A 21,954-nucleotide genomic window follows, 5' to 3' on the forward strand; every position below is an offset into this window, starting at 1 on the left:
TTGTAAATTGGGTCAACTTTGTTGGGTTGCTCTATCGTAGACAGATGTAAGTACTCATATACAGACTGTTCTAACGTCAAAAATCGTTTAGAATTTTCTTTTATTTTTTTCAACGCGACACAGAAGAATCGTCCATCTATCTTACGTCATAAAAAGAACAAAAAGAAGAAGAAGATATCTAGAGGAAAATGCAACTGCGTTCCCATGGGACGTAGTCGAAGCCCGAAATTGATATGTATTCCACGCCGTACCAGGTCCAATCTATCGCGGGTCAAGCAGTCGGAATTTTAAGCACGATACACACCATCGTACATCGACATCTCCCTCCAGACATCGATAGAAGGGTATTCTGTACGAGTAATATAAGGGGTGTCTTGGTGAAATTTAAGTTGAACGAAATAAAAGTTAGTTACAAGAATTTAAGCAGAGTTCTCATTTAATCCCTTTCCTATTAGCGCAAACTATAGTCGTTATTTGAAACGCGACGACCTATAGTGGAAACGATTACTTAAAAAAATACTACACCCTGTATATTTCTTGAGATCGTTGCAGCTACGAGGTCGGTTCTTCCATACATTCGAAAACTTACGAGGACATAAAGTGCCCACGTATATATGGCCGATACGTATGCATAGACGCGCGTGTGCCCAGCAAGCGGATCGCGTGCGCGGCCACAGAGAAGGGTGGAGCGAAGGTACGGCACTGGTCATCCTCGGAAAATTGAATTTCGTCCCTGAGGGCCGGTCGGATGAAGTATGCTGACAGTTGGAAAATTTGCGTTTAACCGTGTGCACGGTAAAAATCTTCGACATGGATTCTTAAATCGAGGCTACTTTACCCTCTATTCGATTTTATCAGCCGCCTTCGTCCCTTTGATAAGGGATTCAAAATAGTAGGATAATAATAATGAAAATTTCAGGTACTCACCGTGGAGTACCCAGCCGTGATGACACCTGTCGCAGTACCGGATGTGCCGCTTTCCAGGGGTGAACGAGTCGCAGGAACATCCGTTGACAGTGCATCGTATGGACTGCAATCAAACCAAAACCACAATTATCGTAAGTACATAAGCAAGGGTTACATGTATTTATTAAAAAAAAAGTGAGCACGATGAAGATGATGTTAGACGGTAAAAGGGCGTCCATTTAATAAGGATCGGAAGTTTGCCTTAGTGCAGATCCGTGTCGGTTACTGGAAAACTTTTACGGAAGATGAAAGAGGAGGAATCGGTAGGTTTCTTCTTCATTTCCTTTTTTTCTTTCTCCGCTCTTGTTTCGGTTGCAACGAAGCAACGAAGCAACGAAGCAACGGCTGGCCAAGCGTTGGCTGCAGCTAACTCTGCCACGAAGGAAAATAAACTTTTCTGCCGCGAACATAAAGTAATACCCGATCCAAGCGGTTGCCTCCTTTCAGCCGGGGGCACAGGATTGGATGGTGGCTCCCAAGGGGTTAATTTCGTGCCGAAGGGCGGAAAATATTCACGGTTCCTTAAAATCCGACGAGCTTCGTCTCTTTTGCGAGCTCCCTCAGGGGTGGCGTTATGCCAAACGGTCACTCAAAATACCACACCCCCTTTTTCTTTCTTTCCTTTACTCGCCTGCGGCATCGATCCTTTAATCCGCACCAAACTGTCCGAGATATTTTGTCCCGCTCGATAAAATAAAACTCGCCCCTTTAACGAAGGATCCAAGTTTTTCGATATAGCACCATCCCTTCCAGAGCATCAACACCTGAGAAAACGCTATTGCGTCTCGATGTGTCGTGGTGGAGGAGTAACAAGGGTGAAACTGGTTGGTGTTATAGCGTTATAGCGGCGTGTGCCGCTAATATAAAGACAAATGAAGCGACGTGCGAACCACCTTCATCGGCCATGTGTCTTTATAGAGACAGCATCCCAGTGCCACTATGGAACCACGTTCGCGGGAAATCTTCTGTCGTGGGTAAACGGAAGCTGGTAACACGTGACGCTCGACAAAATGTTCGCAGTCGACGAGTTTTATTAGCTTCGCAGCGGGTTATTTATTCGGAACGGCGACAGATTATATGGCGATATTAGCGGTTGCTTGCTAAGGCGGAAGGGAGACTGCGTTCGCATAAAACAAAATTCCTGTCACGCTTTTTACATTCAACCCCTCCAGTTAATTCGCTCTGTTTTCTGATCAAAATGGTAACTAGGGTCTGAACAATTTCACTTCAACTTCTCGTTGCAAACTACAGTTTCAGCGCATAGGGGTGCTTTTTCTACCGCGAGGACACATTTGTCCCTGGTTTCTTTGCATATTCTTCAGGGTTCTGCTGCACTGTCTTCAGCTATCGGTGTGTACGGAAGGCAATAACGTTTTTACGAGCCACGAAACATTTATTGCTGGCTCTCCGCCGCGCTCTGCCGTTTTATCATCTTGTTTCTTCGCTTAATACTCCCCGTTTAAGGACGCCACGAGTAGCTTCTGTATATTTTTCGCAGTTGTATATCTTCCGATTAGACTGGCAAAGACGAGTTCATCAATTTACTGTTTAAAATAAAAATAAAAGTCGAGCCATACTCGAAGCAGCTGATTAATCGACTCGTTTCGCGAACTAATGAAACACGTTCGCGTTTCTGCGCTCGTGTTACCGTTCGATCGAATGATCGTTAGAGAAGGATGTAACGAGGAAAGAAAAATAGAATTGATAGACGGAGCTGAGCGATTTTAAGCTTTGAAACTCGCTTTTTCAGATGTCGGACGAATGAACCTTAAGGCAGAGCTTTAACCCTCTGCTTTATACCTGCTTTGCACTTTAATGAGCTTCTAAAAAATTTTGCAACCAGTCTTGTTGAAATTCTTTCGTTTGATATTTCCATTTTCTAACTCGTTAGGAGAATAGAGTTTTCGAGCCTCGTTGAGTCGAGGGTGTCGATCGATCATGATCAACGACAGGCGGAATCGATCGCTGAGAGGGCTGTTTCGAAACTGGCGGCTGCAGTTAATGTGTCCGAACAAAAAAGATGTTCAACCGCTAATTTCGACGCCCGTTCCACCGTTTTTTCAGTCCCGCGACACAATGAAAGCTGCGTGTAACGCCACGTGGCTGAAAAGCGAACAATCTTCGCACCTTGCGTCTTCTTAATTGGACGCGTACACATTGAAATTTCTTTGAAACACCACGGAAGAATGCGTTTACCAACAAAATCACTTACAGCCAATAATGTTTCGTTGAAATTTTGATAGATTTACTATTCATTGCGATGTTCGCAAAATCGATCCCAACGACTTTCATCATGTACGATCGAATAAAGAGTAGAAGCGTCTAAATTTCACATCGTAATATCTCGACAACGAAATGAAACATGCCTGGTGCACAGTTGCCGGCATGTAATCCGAACGAGCAACAAGCATGCGTTTGGCCAGCCAACAATGGATATTACAACATATCAGAGAACGATAATTAATTGCGCGGATATGGATTACACGAACCACGCAAACGTATATTTCCAATCAATAGTGCCGACGATTGTGGCAGCAATGATGATCATCATCATTATAATCCGTGTGGTGGCACAGTTCTCCACGATATGCGAGCGTATTGTTAAATATATCAATGGGAAGGATGAATTTTGTTTGTAATTTGTTAACGAGGTAAACGGTATTGTACTACGAAACGTGGATCGAGTTAAGGCAAACTCTGTGGAACAATTCGTCTAGGAAGAAATCGCGTGGCAATTTCCTGCTTTCTCCGCTCGAAAGATAAAAAAGAGGTAGTATCGAAAGGTTTCGCACTTGAAACGTAGCAGTAACCTACTCGACGCTACGTAAGCTAAATTTCGAAACCGAAAACTCGATGGCCACTCGGCGCGCACAGGTATCTGCTATAGGTATACGAGCCAATTTCCCAAGCCAGCTTCCAGCACTCTTTTTAATAAAATCCTTTTGCCGACTTGAATAACAACGTTAGCCGACAAACACGGTATTTTCCGGCGGGGCGGCGCGGCGCGGCGCGGCGCCTCGTGCTCGATCTACCTAAAATTCGACATAACGTTCGTTGAATTGCTGCCGATCTGCTCGTTGATTTCAACACCGGCCACGATTCAAAGAGAAACAGACAGATCAGAGATCAGGATAGAAGGAGAAAGTAGTGTTCGGAGGACGACGATCACGTGGATGCGGTATGCAGGTTTGCACCGATGCCAAATCCGACCGTACCTATATGTATATCTATGTATGTATAGTGTAGGTTCGTGTTTAATGAACGGCGGCTAATCTGGCCGGTTGCTAACACAGCCGACGAGAGTGCAGCAGCAACTATCTCGTTCATCGTTGCAAATTAATTTGACCAGAGCGCGAATTAAAGCTCAAGTATAAAGCCTGGCTAACGTTCGTGCCTCGACTCTGAAGCCCATTAATGAGTTCGAGGATTTAAGCTGGCCCGCTGTGTTTCGCTGATCGAATCCATTCGTTTCCCTTTCGCGCCCTATACGATCCTCCCACCTACCCTTTTCCTCGCGGGCTAAACTGCCACTGCGCTGATCCGATTCCCTGCCATCTAAGCCATGGTTACATTCGACGATCCGCATGGATTACCGCATTACACCATTTTCATCGATGAAAATCGAATTGCGATGGCTCGCTAAACGCTTGCTGACCATACAAAAATTATCCCATTATTATATCTTGTCGCATCATCAATTTATTACTTCCGTGCTGCGATTCATCATGTATAATCATCGAGTGAAGTAAACGTTAATCTCTCTGCATTGTGCGCGTAGTATAATACGATAAAAAGAAAAGGTATTCTCAATGGAAGATGATGGGTTGAAATCGGTTGAAATGGATTAAAGTGTCACGTGTCGCGTGTAACAGCAGCGTTTTGCGAACGATTCTTGTCTCGAAGGGGCTGCCATCCATCGACCATTACGCTATTATGCTTCATTTTCGATCGTGGCACGGCACAAGGTGTGGCCGTCAGGATGAAAAGCGGAGTGAAACGCGACGTTACGGCGCGGCGCGGCGCGCGGCGACGAGACTGGAGAAAATGACGATCGATTCCTCGGGGATGGCGACTCAATCGGAAATTGCCGATGGATAGACACGATAGACGAAAACTCGCTCTATTAAATTTGCTTTTTCCCGCTCTCGTCGCGTCGTCGGCAGAGATGATGCCGCTGGCAGCTAAGCTCCAGTCTCCAATATTAGATACATTGTACGCTTTTAATCTAACCAAAGAATCTATAACCGATGTTCCGCACCCCTCGATTAGAAATCTTGGTGAACGCGTGTCTATGTCGGGTAAACGCAGCGGAATAAAATAGAAGGCACACGATCCACGGGGTCGTTCCTCATCCTCGTGCGTTTTATGTGTGGCGGAATAATGAAATGCTAATATTGTCGCGGCCACAATGGCAATTTGCGTGATATATCTGGCCGTTTTCTCGGGTCGCGTTCAAATGTAGCGGAATTAAGTGGCCAAACGGCTGCGGAAGAGACGCGTATTTCGTTGCAGAACGGACGTTTGCCAAAAACCACAAGAATAAATAATCCTATGGGCCTTGTGAAATCTCGAACGATAAAACCTTTTTTTTCTTTTCTACACAATTTCGCGATCACGAAAATTTCGTACGAGAAGAAAAATTGGCCATAAATTAAGGAAAAGCAACGATAGTGGGTCGATAGGTGGTTCGAAAGGAAAATGAAAAATTTGCGGCAGGTCGATTACTCCCTTCGAGAGAAAAGGGGGCGCAAAGATTATTCCGCGACGCAGAAGAAGTAGTCGGGTCGTGGGTCCTGCGTGGACGATAAATATCGTGGTGGCGAGGACAAAATATCGCGAAATAAGAAAGGCTTTACGAGCTGGGTTGACAGACGGCACCCAGAGGAGCACTAAGTCAACGCCTATGCTAACTTTCGGTCTGACCACCCTTCGCTATTTACGACCGATGAAATAATATCACCCCGATTGCTGGCTTTGCTCCGTCTACCTTGAAATGTACCAACATTGCAACGGATTTTTCCTTGCGATCCTTTGAACGCCAGGTGAAAGAGGTGCAATTGCTCAGAAAATCTTTCTCGTGGTTAGTCGTAAGTCTCAATTATTTAGGAAAAATCATGAGAGCCAGAGAGCCGGGTCCAGAAAATTACTCGATCCCTCTTCTTTTTCCTCTTTTGTTCCAGACTCGACCGTGTCGACAGGTAGCGGAAAGGCGGGTAAGGGTGCTTTTTAAATCTCATTATTACAGCTGGTGGGCAACGCGAAAAATAAGCGGGTCTTGGGAGCAGCTACCACCGAACAGGGTGGGCAGCTTAATCCAGCCCGGCTTAACCATGAAACGACGATCGTGCGTGCATTCCGCCCGGCCACGCGCCCTGGATTTCTTTTTTAATGCGATAAGAAGAACAATGACGCGATTTCTCGTGTCCCTCATTCTATTATAGGATTTAATAACATCATTTTTCACTCGCTCACAGCACGAGAATCAGAGATTAAAATAAAGGGCGTCTTTTATTAGAAGGAATTGAATTTTTAGTTTGTGACTTTTGCTTTTCTTTTTCGCATTCAGAGTAAGAGGCGCGAGGAATTTTCAAAGGATATTAAGGATGCGACACGACCAATAAGTTTCAGTGCTCGTGTTCGCCGCGTCGACCGCCCTCGTCCCCTCCGATGAATTATGAACGCTTCGCGGTCTTGTGTTTCTCGCGCGAGTATTGCACGTTCACGAACTCAGCTTCGCGCCGCGCCACGCCGACTGCGCGTGCATCACGCTAAACGAATAATAAACACGTCTACATACTGTCTATGCGTAATAGATGCGACTGCGTTTTTCTCGAATCTACGTATTCGTTTAGTTCAGAAAAGAAAAATAAGAGAAAAGACCAAACTTTCTTTTCCACGATTCCGTGGGCCAGGAACACAGAGGTCAGAAGATCGAGGCGAGTCGCACCCCTACTCTTTCACCAGCAGATATCGAAGCAATGTAACGCCAACCCCGTTGGGCCCGGTCGATGAATGATATATCGGCTCGTAAAAATCGCCGAGAATAAAATATCTTGGTAGGATCCGAGGGCGAAGGTCGGCGTCGCCGAAAGGGCCCCTTGCCGCGGCGCAACGCGTTTATGGGTGACCAGGTACACGTACTCAACGGCCCTCGCACACGTACCCGTAGGTGCGAACATTGTTAACAAGTCCCGTATTTTATACACTCCTGCAGAAACAACCAGTCGGCTGCTGACAAGGGGATCATCCGAACCAGAGGTGCTCCGTTATAGGTATTCTCTTTCCACCTTAACGATCACATTAACGATCATATTTGTTTTTCTAAATAAAATTAAGCCAGATAAAGGCGCCACCTGATTGATTTCCAACGTCCATTATCACGCTTTAAGATGACGTTAAACTACTGAAACATATTCATATTTCTCGGGCAGATAATGTAAATAATTTCTGATCGATCAGATATCAATTGCCGAGACACCATAGGATGATCGCGCATTTACATATAGATAGCGCTGTCAATGTAAATTATTACGTCGATAACCGACGGATAAATCAATTTATTCTCGTTTCGAGGCGTTCCTTTCTCTTCTTTTTTTAAATAAATATTTCGTTCAATAACGCAACACGCGATCGAAAATAAATGGAGAAACAATGTCGCGAGATTTGAGAACCTCCTCGATGGTGGACGGCGACGATATTTTCAAAGGGTGTTACTCGACCGGCCATAATTTCAAGCATAAACACTGATTTGGCACGAGCGTTCGACTTGAAGCCGCGTTCTTTTTTAACCCAGACCGCGTCACGGAACAATGAAGACTGTTTACCGTGATTAACTCCTTCGAACGAGAGCGAAAAGACGAGCGCGGCCATCGATTTACACTTCACCGACCGGATGATTCATTGAACCGTTTCACTTTGCACGTGGTGTGGAAAATCCGCCAAAAAATTTTTTTTTTATCGAACAAACTCAAAACGCAAGAACAAAATCCCTCGTAAAGATTAATTTTGTGACGCGAAAATTGAAAATTCGTTTCCTTATTCAGCTCGGGTCCATGGTAAACGGGGGTTGGAAAGGGGTTCTCAGTTCGCAGACCGACGAGCTCGCTTCTGTTCGGTCTAGTCGGTTTCACGGAACAAGATGGAAGGGGTAGGATGATGAGAGAAAGTAGGAGGACGAGGAAAGAGTGAGAGAAAGAGTGCGTGGAGAGTAAAGCAGAGGAATAAACGGCGGAGAAGAGGTTAGAAGAGAAAGAGGAGATGGAGAGGATTGGAAAGGGGATCGCTGCCTCCTGCACGCTGGCCCCCGGGGGCGGTGTATTGATCCGGAGGCGGCGGCGGTCATCCGACCGCTAATTAAATGCCAATCGCCAACCTCATCCCCGTCAACTTCCCCTGCCGTCGTCTCATCCCCACTATGCCACCCCTTCCTTTATCCAACAGCCATCTCCCACCCTTTCTCCACTCAATTCACCCTCTACTTGCTCCGCACGTCGGGTCTCCAACGAACCCGTCCCCTTTGAACCCACGCACCATCGCCATATCCTCTGTGATATCGCCATATCCTCAGCCCAACCCTCGCTTCTCGCTTCTCGCTTCTCGCTTCTCGCAAACGCACACGTCGCGTCGCCTCGTTTCATCCTCCACGATCCTGGTATGCGACCTGGCTAACCTTTATTATACTCCCTGCACCCCATCCTGTTATTCTCTGCGTAGCTACTGATTCTTTGTGATTTGCTGACCGAGCATGGTGTTTTACGATTTTAACCCCTTTGTTAATAACTGGCCCTCGCGTCGCGTCCATTTCAACCACAATCGTTGCGTTGGGTTGATTTTGTAAAATTTGGCGATTAAATTAAAAGAATTTATAGGGTGGACAAGCGAAGTAAGGATCTTTAGTAGATACAAGCTTTCTCGTCTCCTCGTGATTTACTCGAGTACTTTTCGCACAGCGAACCAAGTAAGCCGGTCACGTCCGAATGGAGTTTGGTGGACTCGAAAGAAATCGAGGGAGAATGGGAGAGAAAAAAACGGGATAGCCAGAAGGGATCAGCTGAGTTCTTCCGAAAGCAAAGTCCCATGGGAAGTCAATCAACCGACCTTTCTTCGTGACTCGCGATTTCGATCCCGCAAAAATTCCGTTTCGTTAAACGTGTCGATAGCTTCTGCGTCATCGATTCCAGATCGCTGAATTGACCGTGTTGTCAAAATTTTCTTAAAATATACAGCGTCACCGGTTTACAACTAACGATAAAACAATCCACGAATAGCCAATGAAACAAACCACTAGAGGTTACCTTGTAAGGTTCCATTGAAGCGTTCTAAAAAAGCATTTAGCTGTTGCTGTGTAGTCGGTTCGAATGGTCAAACGCGAAATCATCGATCGATCCGCTCGATCCAGCAGAGGTCTGGTCGAAGAGGGCAAGCGCGGGTCGGTGGTTTAATCGACCATTAGACGCGAGAAGCCGCGTCGAGGAGGAAACGACGTCACCGGTGATCATCGATTTCGCGAGAGTGGCAGGCCACTCCTGTGTACACCCACACACAACAGAAAGGCGTACACAGGCGAGCGCGAGTACGCTGCCACTATATTAAATCGAAAGCGAGTGCTTCCGAGGCAACTGGCTTTTTCAGAAGCGAGCTCCCATTGGCGGCTCGAGTAGCCCCTTCTTTATTCGAGGCGGTGTTAATTGGCGCGGAAGTAATTAAGAGATGGCCACCCCTCCGTCCCGACAAACCCCTGGCTAACGAGCGAACGCTGCTCTGGGAGATGGCAGCGTCGTGATTAATAACAAGGTCCTCTCCAAACCTTGGCGCGCAGCCTCCGCGTCGAAAGGTTGTAGGTGAAATTCCTCTTCGATGCTAGCCAGCCGAACCTACCCGTAACGTCGCTGTGAGAAAAGATTTTTTCGTGTCGATCTCGCAAACGAGATCCAGTCCAGTGAGTGTCCTTAACATTCCATAGGGGAGAAGAAAAAAAAAAAAAAAATGATTCTACTAAACGATCGATTGTCTCGGTCTGGGGATTCGAAGACGAGCGGCTTCTAATCGTTGCATCGAACGAAATTGTGGCCCCGGTTATTTGGCCGATCGGAAAGAATCGATCGAAAGCTGCAGGCCAGTCGACTCAGTCCGATCAGCAATAGGATCTCGAAAAACGAGAAGAGCTTTATGTAGCTCTGCTCTTGGTCCCGGGGCAGGGCGTAGACATATTTATATATCGATCGGATATTTATGAAGATTCGGGAAGAACGAACGGTGATCCGCATCTGCCGCGCCATTAACCTAACCCAGGCCCCGTAGCTGGGGGCGCCAGGTGTGACCTCCTCGCTTCTCTAATGACGAAGAGCCGCGATAATCCCAACAGCCAGCCGCGTCGATCCCTCCACGGATACACGGAAGAGATTGATACGGCTCGATGGGAACCAAACCTATTCTCCATTTTCAACAATTTCACCCATACCTATATATAAAGTTAGCTACTGTTTATTCAAAGATAAAGATTCTTTTCAAAGGGAAATTAATTAAAACTCCAAATTGAATTGAAGTCTACTCGTTGAGCGGATAGAAGAGATTCCAAAAGAGTTATAAGAGAGCTTACGGAATGAACGGTTAAAATTTTGATTCATAAGCTTGAAAACCTGGTCTGTTAAACGGCGGCGGCGGCGGCGGCGGCGGCGGCCTTAATTTTCCACGTGCACGCTTGTTAACGATTTCGAATGAGTGCACGTTCTTCGTCGAGGATTCCGGAAACGCAACCGATTTTAGCCACGATTGCGCGAATCAACTGAAAGTGGAATGCAAAGATTGTTCGGAATTTACGAATCGTTCGTGTCTTCAAGCTCGATCGTTGCGTTCATTGAAATCGGCCAACTGTGTTATACGGTTTCGTTAGTTTCAAGTAACGCAGGTTTTTGCGGTAGACCCGTTCGTTTGGACTAATTGGCCAACTTAATTTCGACCATCCGTGTGATTGTTATTTTTGAAGATACATATTCATCGAGAAATTTCCTTGGAAAGAGGCAGCAATCGTTGTCTCGGGACCATTTAATGGGCCGGCGTTGAAAAGAAGAGACGTAAAAAGGGGCGAATCACCGATGAAAGAAAGGGTGATTATACGATCTCCTCTCCCTCTCTTTCTCTTCCCTTTATTATCCTTTCTACTCGTTCTTTCGTCCCTTCGCGAAGTCATTCGAAGATTTTGGCTCGTCATTTCCCGTAATGCGATATATACCAACGAAATCTCGAGCATCACTCCGCGGCTATTAATCTATTGGCAGGCATCCAAGAGCAATGCACTTCTCGATATCCATATTCAATGACCCGGTCGCGTCTAAAACTGCTCTTTCTATCGCGGCTCTTCGATCAACGACTTACTTTTCCAGGATAGCGGTTTTCCTGTTGACAATTTTCCTGGTAGGTACAGGGCATCTCGTGGACGACCCTTCGCTGGATGTTCGCGAAGACGAGTATGGTTTCGCGACGATTCACCCTTAGGACGGATGCTTACGAAGCAGACGTCAAAACATTGGTGAAATATGAGGGTGCGGCAGCCGGAAGATCGATTCGTCGAGGGACCGTTGGATGAAAAGGCGAGTGCTTGGTCGGGCATCGACGGAGCTGGTTCGCATTGTTAAAAGCCCGTAATAGATTATGCATTAAACGGCAGACAGAATAGGAGAGATAGCGTAACAATGGATCAACCGCTGCTGGCCCCCTCGGGGACTCCGTCGTACGTCATCCGTCGATCCTGAGATCATTATTATCCAGGGAGTACACTGCTTCCTTCCTTCCTTCCTTCCTTCCTTCCTTCCTCTTCGCGTTTCATCGCGATCGAAAACGCATGTCACGTTTCGCGATCCGTTTCGAGCTTTTGATCGACCCTGTAGAGCTGTTCCAGTTTCGATTGACAGGGAAACGTGAGTTTTACGAAACACTTTGGATGTCTGACGATCACGGCTTCAATTACAAACTTCCTATTAATTCGTTTAGAAATCTTTTTCGAGGGAGTTCGTCAATTTAATCGGCTGACCAGCAAATCATTCGTACTTATTTCACGAACACTGTCCCAAACAGTTACTTAATCTCGCTGCGTCTTAATGCACTGATACGCTCGAACAAAGGTATTCATACTTTCGGTTACATTCTGATTCTAGTGAAAGCGACGATGATTTCATGAAAAGGATTCAGTAACTCGACCAATTTGCACCATAATCGCGATTACCTATGACTTGTATTTTTATAAGTTTCATCATTCTTCAAGACTTCAAGCAACATTATCATTCCATTGCTAACTATTCCCTGAAACACACTGAAATTATTATGTTATATCGTATCCGAAAAATGTCCCCCGACTCCTTGAATCGCTATCGATGGGTAGGCGAGAGAAGCGCAGTCTCGCTCGAATTACGGGCCATTTCGTGGTCTGCTGGAGGAACAGGGCCGAGTCGAGCGCAAAAATAATGCATGTAATCTGCTCCGCAAAACCGTTTGACCTCTCGTCTCGGGGTATAAACGTCTAACCCTAGCATTACCAAAATCTGCTGGTCCACGATTCAAGGTGGTTTCGAACGAGGGGACAAGAGACGAGATGAAACGAGACAAGGACAAGTGCAACGACGAGGAAGGAGGAAGAAAGACGACAGGATCAGGAGAATTACCGAAAGACGACGTGACTCCATATGTGAGATATTACACGACCATGTAATTTCACTATTACGGCTAATCTGTTGACATTAGAGAACAGTCCGGCAAAATTGTTGGGTCTCCAAATCGGACCCGATGTCCGTCGCGCTATTATGTTAAACAGTTTAAACTATTCTCTCTAAGCGGCTTCAAACGACCAACGATTATTATTTCGATCTTGTCTCCCTCTCATCCAGAAAATCGCTTCCAGAAAAAAAAACAAAAAACGAGTGACTGTCTTTAAAACGCCCCTCCTCTCCGCCAGCAAGCTCGGCAAGCTCGGCAAGCTCCTAATCGTCGTCCTCGGGGTCCATCCTAGACGGAGGACCGATCAGCGCGATCCATTACGCAAAATTGTGAGTTTAGCAAAGATGCGTCCCCCGTTTCGATGCTAATTTTAAAATATTTCACTCCAACGGACTAAAAGTTATTTGAATGGAACAAGGACGTATCAAGAGCGTTGAATAAATAAAAATTTCTGATAATAAAACGGTCGTTACCTTTCGCATACACCTAATAATAAGAATGAGAATAAGAAATGGTTGAGCGATCGGTAAGTTTCGAAAGGAGGCAGCCGACAGCTGGGAGACGTGCGCGAAACCACAATCCACGAGATCGAAAACCGCATCCTCTTCGTCGATTTCATTGTCCGGTCGTTACGTCACCCTTGTCGCTTCCACGAGGACGCGTCAACTAACATCGATTGTCGACAGTCATCGGGGACGATTGAACGGCGCGGCGCGGTGTGCCGCGACCTTCGCGCAATTAAAACCCCTTGAAGTTTCACTGGTCGTCACGATGAAAACGGTTGACAATGTCGACGTGCGATGAATGAGCTTTTAATGTAACAGACTCCGACGAAATCTTCTTATGCGAACGTTCGAAACCCGACCGTGCGTCTACAGGCTCGTTCAAAATTACGAATTCGTAAAACTATTGGTGAAATTCATGGAAATGATGTATTGTAGTGAGATCGCATTAATATTCAAATAATATCTGCTTATAATTGCGTTAAAATATTTCTTATATAACTGGTCGACTATCCTTGAATCGTCCTGTATCTATCAAAGAAAGCGTCGAACGTGTCACCAGGATGCAGCGAGCGTCGACAACGCGGAGGAATCGATGATTAATGATTACGAACGTTTGCAAACGCGACAAAATCAAGCTGTGGGATGACGCTTAATAACCGTTCCTGCAACCGGGCGTACATGTCCCCGATAGTTTGGTCGCTAATCAGAGACGCGACGCGGCCCAAGATTTCGAGGAAAACAGGCTTGACGTGGAAGACTCGGTTGGATCGACGTTTATGAAGCCGCTTTGACGTTTCCCAAGCCGATATTTCGCAGATGGCATTTATTAACTTCTCGCGCGTTATTTCGAGACGCGCAGCTGCCTTCGAAACTGCCATTCCCTAGTGTCTCGATGGATAGAGACGAGACTTTGATTTTCACAAGTTGGCATTTCCGCGATGACAACGTTCCAACGTTCCGATGAAATAGAAAATAAAGAAAGGAAATATCTAGTTCTGTTTCTACCGTGGAACGCGGCTCGGAAATCGCTTTTGGTTTCAGCGCGTATGCGTGCGCGTCGGAAACACACGGGATGAAACAACAATGAACGCCATCGATGTCGGTGGAGGCACAAATTACAGGCGATTGCTGGCATCCCTCGAAATCGACGTTCCAGAGGGTGACAAGCCAGCTCGAGGATTCTTTCTTGATCGGCCAGAAGCAATGGCGTAGGAACCTATGGATTCATTTTCTACCATTTACTTGAAACTTTCTAAAAATGATTACAGTTCTGATATCGTTCTGATTGATTGGTTTCAAAATTAATTGTAACTTGCTCTTGTGCCAGCTGAAAAATCGTTCGGAATGAGTATAATCGCATTGGGAGCAAAAATTTGATTAAGGTTTTAGAGTGGAAACGATTAAACTGTAGAAAGGGTGTATAAATTTTCGATAAAGTAACAAGTGTTTTCCTATTTTTTTCAGAATCTTCTACAAATGATGGAATGTAGAAACGTTGAAAGTCGACGAGAGCCTACGCCACTGCGAGAAAGGTACAGAGAATAGAAAAGAAGGAGAGGAGTGTGAAGTGTGAAGACGGTTAGGGACTCGTTAGCCCGAATGATAAGTCGGAGCAATTTCACAGCTTGAAGCGCCGACAAAACGGCCGAGCTACAAGCCACTAAGGCACAGACTCGACAGAGAGATTCCTTCTGAAACGTTATTCTTTGCCACCGTTCCAGTCGAAATCGAGGTGTCGATTGGACGGCCACTTTACACGTGGAACCGGCGCGGCGCGGCACGGCACGGCGCGTCTGATGAAACGCGATTAATCAGAACTGATTTTTTGTCCTGCCAATCGATGAAAACTCCGAGTTATCCTTCTCCGTTTCACGAGAATCGAAACACGATGATGATTTTTTGAATTCACGATCAGACACGCGAGATCCTTGAACAGGTAATCCTACAGATTGGAATCCTTGCGCAATTCGACGAATTCGCGAGATTAATTCGCGTTGCGAAAGGTGGAACCTTGATCCGGGATTTCGTGTCCTGACTGCCAAATGTCCCGACTGACTAGGAGACTGACAATGAGAAGGATACACGTATGTCGAAACGTAATGTTGGATGATTTTGAAATTAATCAAAAATAATAATGACATTTCAAGTATCAGAACCATAATTAGAAGCTGATTCAACTTCGTTGCGGTGCGGTGCGGTTCGGATCGAGCAGCCGTTTTCACGATCAACCATAATTCTCCGCAAGCGCGAGCTTTCTAAGTGTTCTGGCATTTAAATGGCCGATGGCGAGCGTGTCCATTTAAATCGGAGCCTCGATAGGCGGAGATCGAACCGTCTGCGCTGGAATAACGAGCATTAACGAGACACGCAACAAAGATTGCTCGCAGGGATCATTAATACGCGAGAAGAGCCGTGTTGAATTCTCGTCGTTTAATTGGAAAGCCCATTTCCAGCTCTAAAGACGAGCAAAGGCACCGTCCGTCGATCTACTTCGATCGACGAAACTTTACCAGAACGGTAGGTAAAAAAAATGAAAATTCAATTTTGAAAATGGAACGAAGAAAAGGTGGTCTCGGGCTGACTGGTAAGTCGCATAAACCGACCCCTCGTTATCCCACAAGGAGAAAATGAAACAACGAAATCTGAAGGAGAGGATAAAGAGAAAATACTCGTTCTCCTAGCAAACTAGAGAAAAAGGTGGACAGAGAGGGAGAAGAGAGGCAGAGAGAGAGAGAGGAAACGGAACGAAGCAAAGTGCAGATCGTACTCGTCGTCCGGTTGCCAGGCAACGCGCTAATTAGCCCACCCAGCTCTTTGGAGTGGATACTCGAGGGTACTTGGTAACCTCTCTCCTCCTTCTCTACCCCCCTTACACACCCTGCGTGTCTCCGTTCCTCTCTTCGTCCGTCTCTCGACACCGGAACAGTGACATCGTGCCAATCGGATGGCTAATGCACTGGTCAATCCTGAATGGCAGCAAATCATTGATCGGCAATCAACGAGAATCGACTGATTTTCCAAACGAGTCAACGATACTTCACTTGCCTCTATCAGAATTGACCCTCCCACTATAGGAGTAAATCAATTGAATTCTCTATCACATTCTAAGATTAACAAGACATATTAATTTGACTGTAAATGATGGACAGTTTGATTCATGGGTGGTTGACTTAAGACTACGAAAGTTAAATCATCAAACAGGTTGATGGATATAAAGATCAATAAACTGAAAGAAATTCTGCGTTTACTATCTATCGTTGAATCCTGAAAACCATTAACTACGACGAATCAATCGTTGAGCAAAACGCGCTTCGCAAGTAGATTAATATCAAAAGGGAAAGGCAGAATATGTCTTGACATATTAAACGTCTTTTACTTCATTCCTGCGTGACATCACCGACTCGATATTAAAAGCATGCATTTTCATCATCGAGCCTTTCCCACGGATCACCAACGATGGGTGACACCTGTTCTTCTCGACGCTGACATCTCTCAATGCATCGCGTGTGTTACAGCATGGTAATAATATAGATAATGACACATATGATATGAATTCGTATTGTTCTCATTTCCTTCTGATATTTCTCATCGTTTAGGAGGAAATTCGAAGGGTGCTGTCTTGTTCACACAAGGCATCTTCGCAGCCAGAGTGATCCTCGCGGTCATTGTTTGTCCTTCTGGCCCTAAGCAAATGCGATCGTGGCTATTAAAGGCAAAGTGCCACAGTCCACGGTCCACGATGTCGAGTTTAGCGAGTTTAGCCTCCGGATAGCGTGACAATGGTCCTGTGATTGCCGTAAGGAATCCCATAGGAAGATGGGAGGCTGGAAATCGAGAAGACAGCGAGGTTGCTCGAGGAGGGTTTATTTGTCGAACAAACAGAAAATGCGAACGAGGCGTTGGTCGAGGTGGAAAGGGTAGAAAGGGTAGAAAGGGTAGAAAGACGAAGGAAGAGGAGAGTAGGTTGGATCCTTCTGAAGGAGTGGAAGGAAGGGCTGGTTCGGTTCGATTGTTTATCTTGCAGCCGCAACAGAATATTCTTTCGGTAGAAGAGAAGCACGCCGCGCCGCGCCGCGCCGCGCCGCGCCGTACCGCACCGGGCGCCCGACCTTCCCTCTTCGCAATCGCAGCTTTGACAGTTGCTGACGAGTCCATCAGGGTTCGCAGTATTTGCATGTTTACGAGCTAGCTGCGTGTTCTCGCGGCCGCACCTGTACGAACCAGCGTGCGCCTCTGTCTTCGGGCGATGCGATGCTTCGAAACCTACGCCTCCTTCGCCTCCTTCTTTAGAACCTCACAGGCTATTTCTCTTCTCTCTTTCTTTTTCTCGTTATACGCCACCTTCTTGTATCGTTTTGATTTTTCAACCCTTTTAATCATTACATTATGTACACGTTGGATAAGAGCTCGACACTTTTCAACGGTCCTTTGTTACGCACCAACGCCTCAACCATTGAAACCGAAAGCACGGACTTGTCAAAATCGAGGACCCTCGATTCTTTCGGAATCTTTCCACAGGTAAACGCAGCAGCGAACAATTCTGGCTAAACGACTTTAGAATAATAGTGTATTCCTCTCAACAGCGATACTTTTCCAAGTGTTTCCTTCACGATTAGCCCTGTGGCTTAAAAAAGGACGCGACTTCGAACGACACGGATGATCTTTATTTAGGGTTGGCAGAATAAACAAGACACCTAAACGACTCGTGGCTTTCTGGCGTTTCCAGCTATGGCTTAGCTGGTCCGTTCCTATGTAAATAAATAAATAAATCGGCGATTTCTCGAATGGCAATGAGCAGGAAGAAGACACTGGCCGAGAATCCCGTCCCGTCAACGACCAGACGACGATTGTTGTTTTAAGGGTACGAAACATGACAGGTGCACAATGAACGGTGATGCTGCAGGTGCGAATGGGTTTGTTAACGATGGAACCCGTGAAAGTCGGAATCTCCTTTCTCTCGATGACCGACGTTTGTAATACGAGACTTGCTTCTAATACCTCAAGTTTCACTAGAGATAGCACAGACGTTGAACTCGAATATACATATAATATAATCTTCACAACTCAACGCGTAGGATGAAAAATCTAAATTAAAATACCAAGTTTTAAGCAAACCCGATGGTCTTATAGCGATTACAGGTTGACGGCTGGTTGCACTGGTGCACCGATGCACCGATGCTCGTGTGCAATCGAAATTCCAGCGGCGTACAAAGCGAGACCGGCATGGCGAAAGCGAGAAAACGCAACGCGCGACAGCGTGTTCGCAGCGATGATTCTTACACGGACAAATTTATGCTCGAAAATTATGCTTGGGTTTCACGCACGAACCCGCGGGGCAATGCGAATCGACCATCGTCACGCGCCATTAAGATCCTTGAGATTCGATCGCGCGCAATTAGCGACGATCGTCTATTAATTACCTCGCGATTAACACCGATGACGCGCCGCCGTGTCCGCGTTCAACTCGTGCAGGTAATTAGTCCCGAGGAATTTTACGAGTAACCCGTTCTCCCTCCCACCTCCTCAGCCTCCTTTCCACCTGCAGCGTCGAACGGTACCTTTCGCTTGGCAAATTGAATCCATCGAACGCTCGACTGCCAACAATCGGCTCTGATTTGCCTGCTTTTCACATCGACGATCCGCGTGGGTGCGATACCGTGTAATGCACGGAGGGTGAATTTCTTTTTTTATCGATAAATCAGGTTATTTCTTAATAGTTGAACAGCAAGTACGATTGTTCCGTAGACGAGCAACAACCGGATGACAGCGCGATTCCGTGTTCAAAGTGTTGCATAAGGGGACAGGAAGAACAGGGCTGGACCACACAGCTCGCGTCGCGTTGTTATTACGAAGGGCGTCACCAAGGCATTCAGCTTGATTAATTATTATTGCCGCTTCGGTCACATTCACGAGTCGGTTTATACGCGAACACGACATTGTAGCCCTATAAGGTATACGAGCCTTCATAAACCACGCTCTTCCAATTCTTTTTTCCTCTCTCTTTATTCGCGATTGCGTGCCGAATAGAATTTTTAAATCTTCTTCTTTGAAGTTATAGTCGAAGTTATTTTTTCGTTTTATCGGTAAAATTAATTTTGAAAAACGTAAGTACAAGTCCGTTTAGAGAGACTGGTTTTGTTTAGACTGGCTTTTTATTAAGCAGAGATCGTAGTAGGTAAGCCGCGGGCCAGGAAGAGCACGTTGGAGCTGATGCAGGCGAGGATAAATGACGGCAGGGAAAAAGGAACAAAAAGGGCGTCGCGTCGGTGGAAGGGTTGAGGGCCGAGAATAAGAGCGTAGTAGTGTGGGAGGACGCAGATTACGAGGCTGTCATTCCTCGTATAAGGCGTGAAAGGAGAAGCGGCTGCACCAATGCAAATTTCCCCACAGGCTCGGCGCGGCGGCGCGGCGCGGCGCGGCGCGGCAGTCAGCGTGACAGTCAGTTTCGTTGACAGTCGTACGGTCGGCTGCGTTTGAACCCTTCTGTGTACGCGTTCGTTCGATGACAGCTCGTTTAAGTGTGAGACCGACCGCCAACCTGAACGTAGATTTGCATTAAACGTCATCTAGGAGTGTTTGGAAATGAACATTTACCCTCAAATGAATCTGCCGATAGAAAAAGCATGGGGAAATGACGAAAACTCGTGTGTGCACCATAGAGAGGGAGGTGCACGCTCGTGCTTATCGATAACGTGACCAAGCGTAATGCGAGCATCGCGAGCCAGCATTATCTGAAATGCACAGCTGCCGTCTCTCACACGGGTCCTCTTTGCAATGGGCAAAAACACGGAAAACTCGAAACTGCGATACTGGCTCGCGTGATCACACGTGTGGCATGTTAATACACAATAAGAAATTAAGAACGTCCGAGGTTCGGGATTCGCGGGCTTCGGAAAATCCATGTATTGGGTAGATGCATCCGTGTGTTGCGAACTCGCCTGAGAATTGTGGGTGTAGCTTAAAAACGACCAATTCCCATCAATTTAACAATTAAGATAATTTCGTTTCGTTCCGTTGCTGCTTTATTCTTTTGCTATTTCGGAACGAGGCGTTGAAATAAATTTTTCTCCGTAGTGAGTGAAGAAAAGAAGCCACGTTGAAGGCAAAGAAGCTACCGTGGAAGATTACTCGTGTAAACGTCGGCTAAAAATCTCGATAATTAATGATAGATAAGAAGGACGTTCCACGGATGCAGGTTGGAAAAGTTGGCCGCATAATCAGCCCTGAAAAAAGGACGTTTCTGAGTAAACAGAGATTCGTTTAGCGTGTTCGGGACAGCTACCGGTTCGATCAAACAACCAATGCCGGTGGACGAGCAACAACGAAAGGTTTTTCGGCCTTTTTTCAGTAAAAAGTCATGTTCGAGGAAAGAAGAGGAGACGAGTGAAACGCGGCCGAAAAAGGCAAAGCCCGGGAGCTCGAGACACGTTAACGACCCTGTAGGTGCTAATTGCGGTGGCGGCGAGCCAAGGCTCCGTCGTTTCTCGACGATGGGATTCGGGGACAACCGAGCTAAACAGTTGGCCAAACAGTCGGGAACCCGCGGACCTTCTGGCTGCCACCTAAAAGGGAAAACTCTTAACGTTCACCCTTTAATGAACACTCGGGATGGATACGTTTCGTGAACCCATCGACGAAACGTTTGGAAACGAACAATTCTGATTTCTAATAAAGGCAAATAGGTAATAAAAATAACTGCGGTAATCCTCCTGGTGATCAGTAGAAGGAGCTTCTCGAAAATGAACTGAATTTTCCATTTCTCAGCCGAGGATGAAAATCAAAAGCTCATCTAGATCCATAAGCAAGATTACCTTAAGAGATTTGCAACCCTTTTGTCAGAATACGCCCTATACTCTTGACTGACAAAGCGTGCTTTATTAATTATTATTAAACGATTGCTCCGCTGAATTATTACGTCCATTAATCAGGCATTAATCCACGAAGGGGAGCACAACTACCTTTCCGCTTCGTTTCTCCGTCAAATTAAAGCAGCTTCGACAAAGCGAAGCTGTGCAACAAACACGCCACTCCGCTACACCGCGCCACCACGCCGCGCCGCCGCGCCGCCGCGCCGCCGCGCCACCGCGCCGTGCCCGTTACGTGTGATTTTAACTTAATTAATCTTCCGCTTAATGACCGACCGCGTAACCGACCAACGAAAGAGATAAACGGTTAACCATACATTCGTCCAGGCCAGAAATAGTAGCGATACCATCAATAAAAGCTGCACGATGCTCGATTGCGACTGTTCACGGATAGAAAGTAACGTTAACGAACTCGATCGTTTCAGAACTTTGTTCGCTACTTAACGGAACACTTACCCAGAACTTACATAATAATGGAAATTATCTACCCATTTTGTATGACTATGTGTGTGTATCGTTGTGAAACAAAGGAACAGTGCTCAAGGAGGACATAGTTTTTACAGAAAAAGCATTCTTGTATTGTCCTTTTTTTTTTTTTTATTAAGATAAAATAAATTGCTTAAAATTCTGAAATAATTAATTTTTCACTATGCTTCTACCAAGTAACTTTTCACTCAGCCTTAAAAGTAAGTCACGAACTTTTTTCTTTACTATCCGTGTAAGTTATAGATAAAAGTAGCAGGTAACAGGAAGCTTAAGAACATTCAAAGAGCTCTGGATCTGTCAGAATTTGAAGAAACTTTAAGAAAGTTCATGGCAGCTTTTCCTTAGCTTGTTTTCCATTTTTCCAGATGCTAAGGACCGAGCAACGTGCTCAAACGACAAAAGGAAACTCAGACTCTATCATG

The 21,954-nt window shown here is 46.0% G+C and overlaps 1 protein-coding gene across 1 annotated transcript in view; it reads right to left on the reverse strand.

Annotated features, from left to right (window-relative positions):
• The window catches only part of LOC117610408 (uncharacterized), a 90,373-nt gene that overhangs the window by 39,297 nt on the left and 29,122 nt on the right, over nt 1-21,954 (reverse strand). Inside the window, exon 3 of the mRNA XM_076690411.1 lies at nt 928-1,030. Within this exon, the coding sequence (XP_076546526.1) occupies nt 928-1,030 (103 nt within the window). The remainder of the gene's footprint in view (nt 1-927; nt 1,031-21,954) is intronic.

Source organism: Osmia lignaria, chromosome 10, assembly GCF_051020975.1.
Source record: "Osmia lignaria lignaria isolate PbOS001 chromosome 10, iyOsmLign1, whole genome shotgun sequence".
Classification (NCBI taxonomy): domain Eukaryota; kingdom Metazoa; phylum Arthropoda; class Insecta; order Hymenoptera; family Megachilidae; genus Osmia; species Osmia lignaria.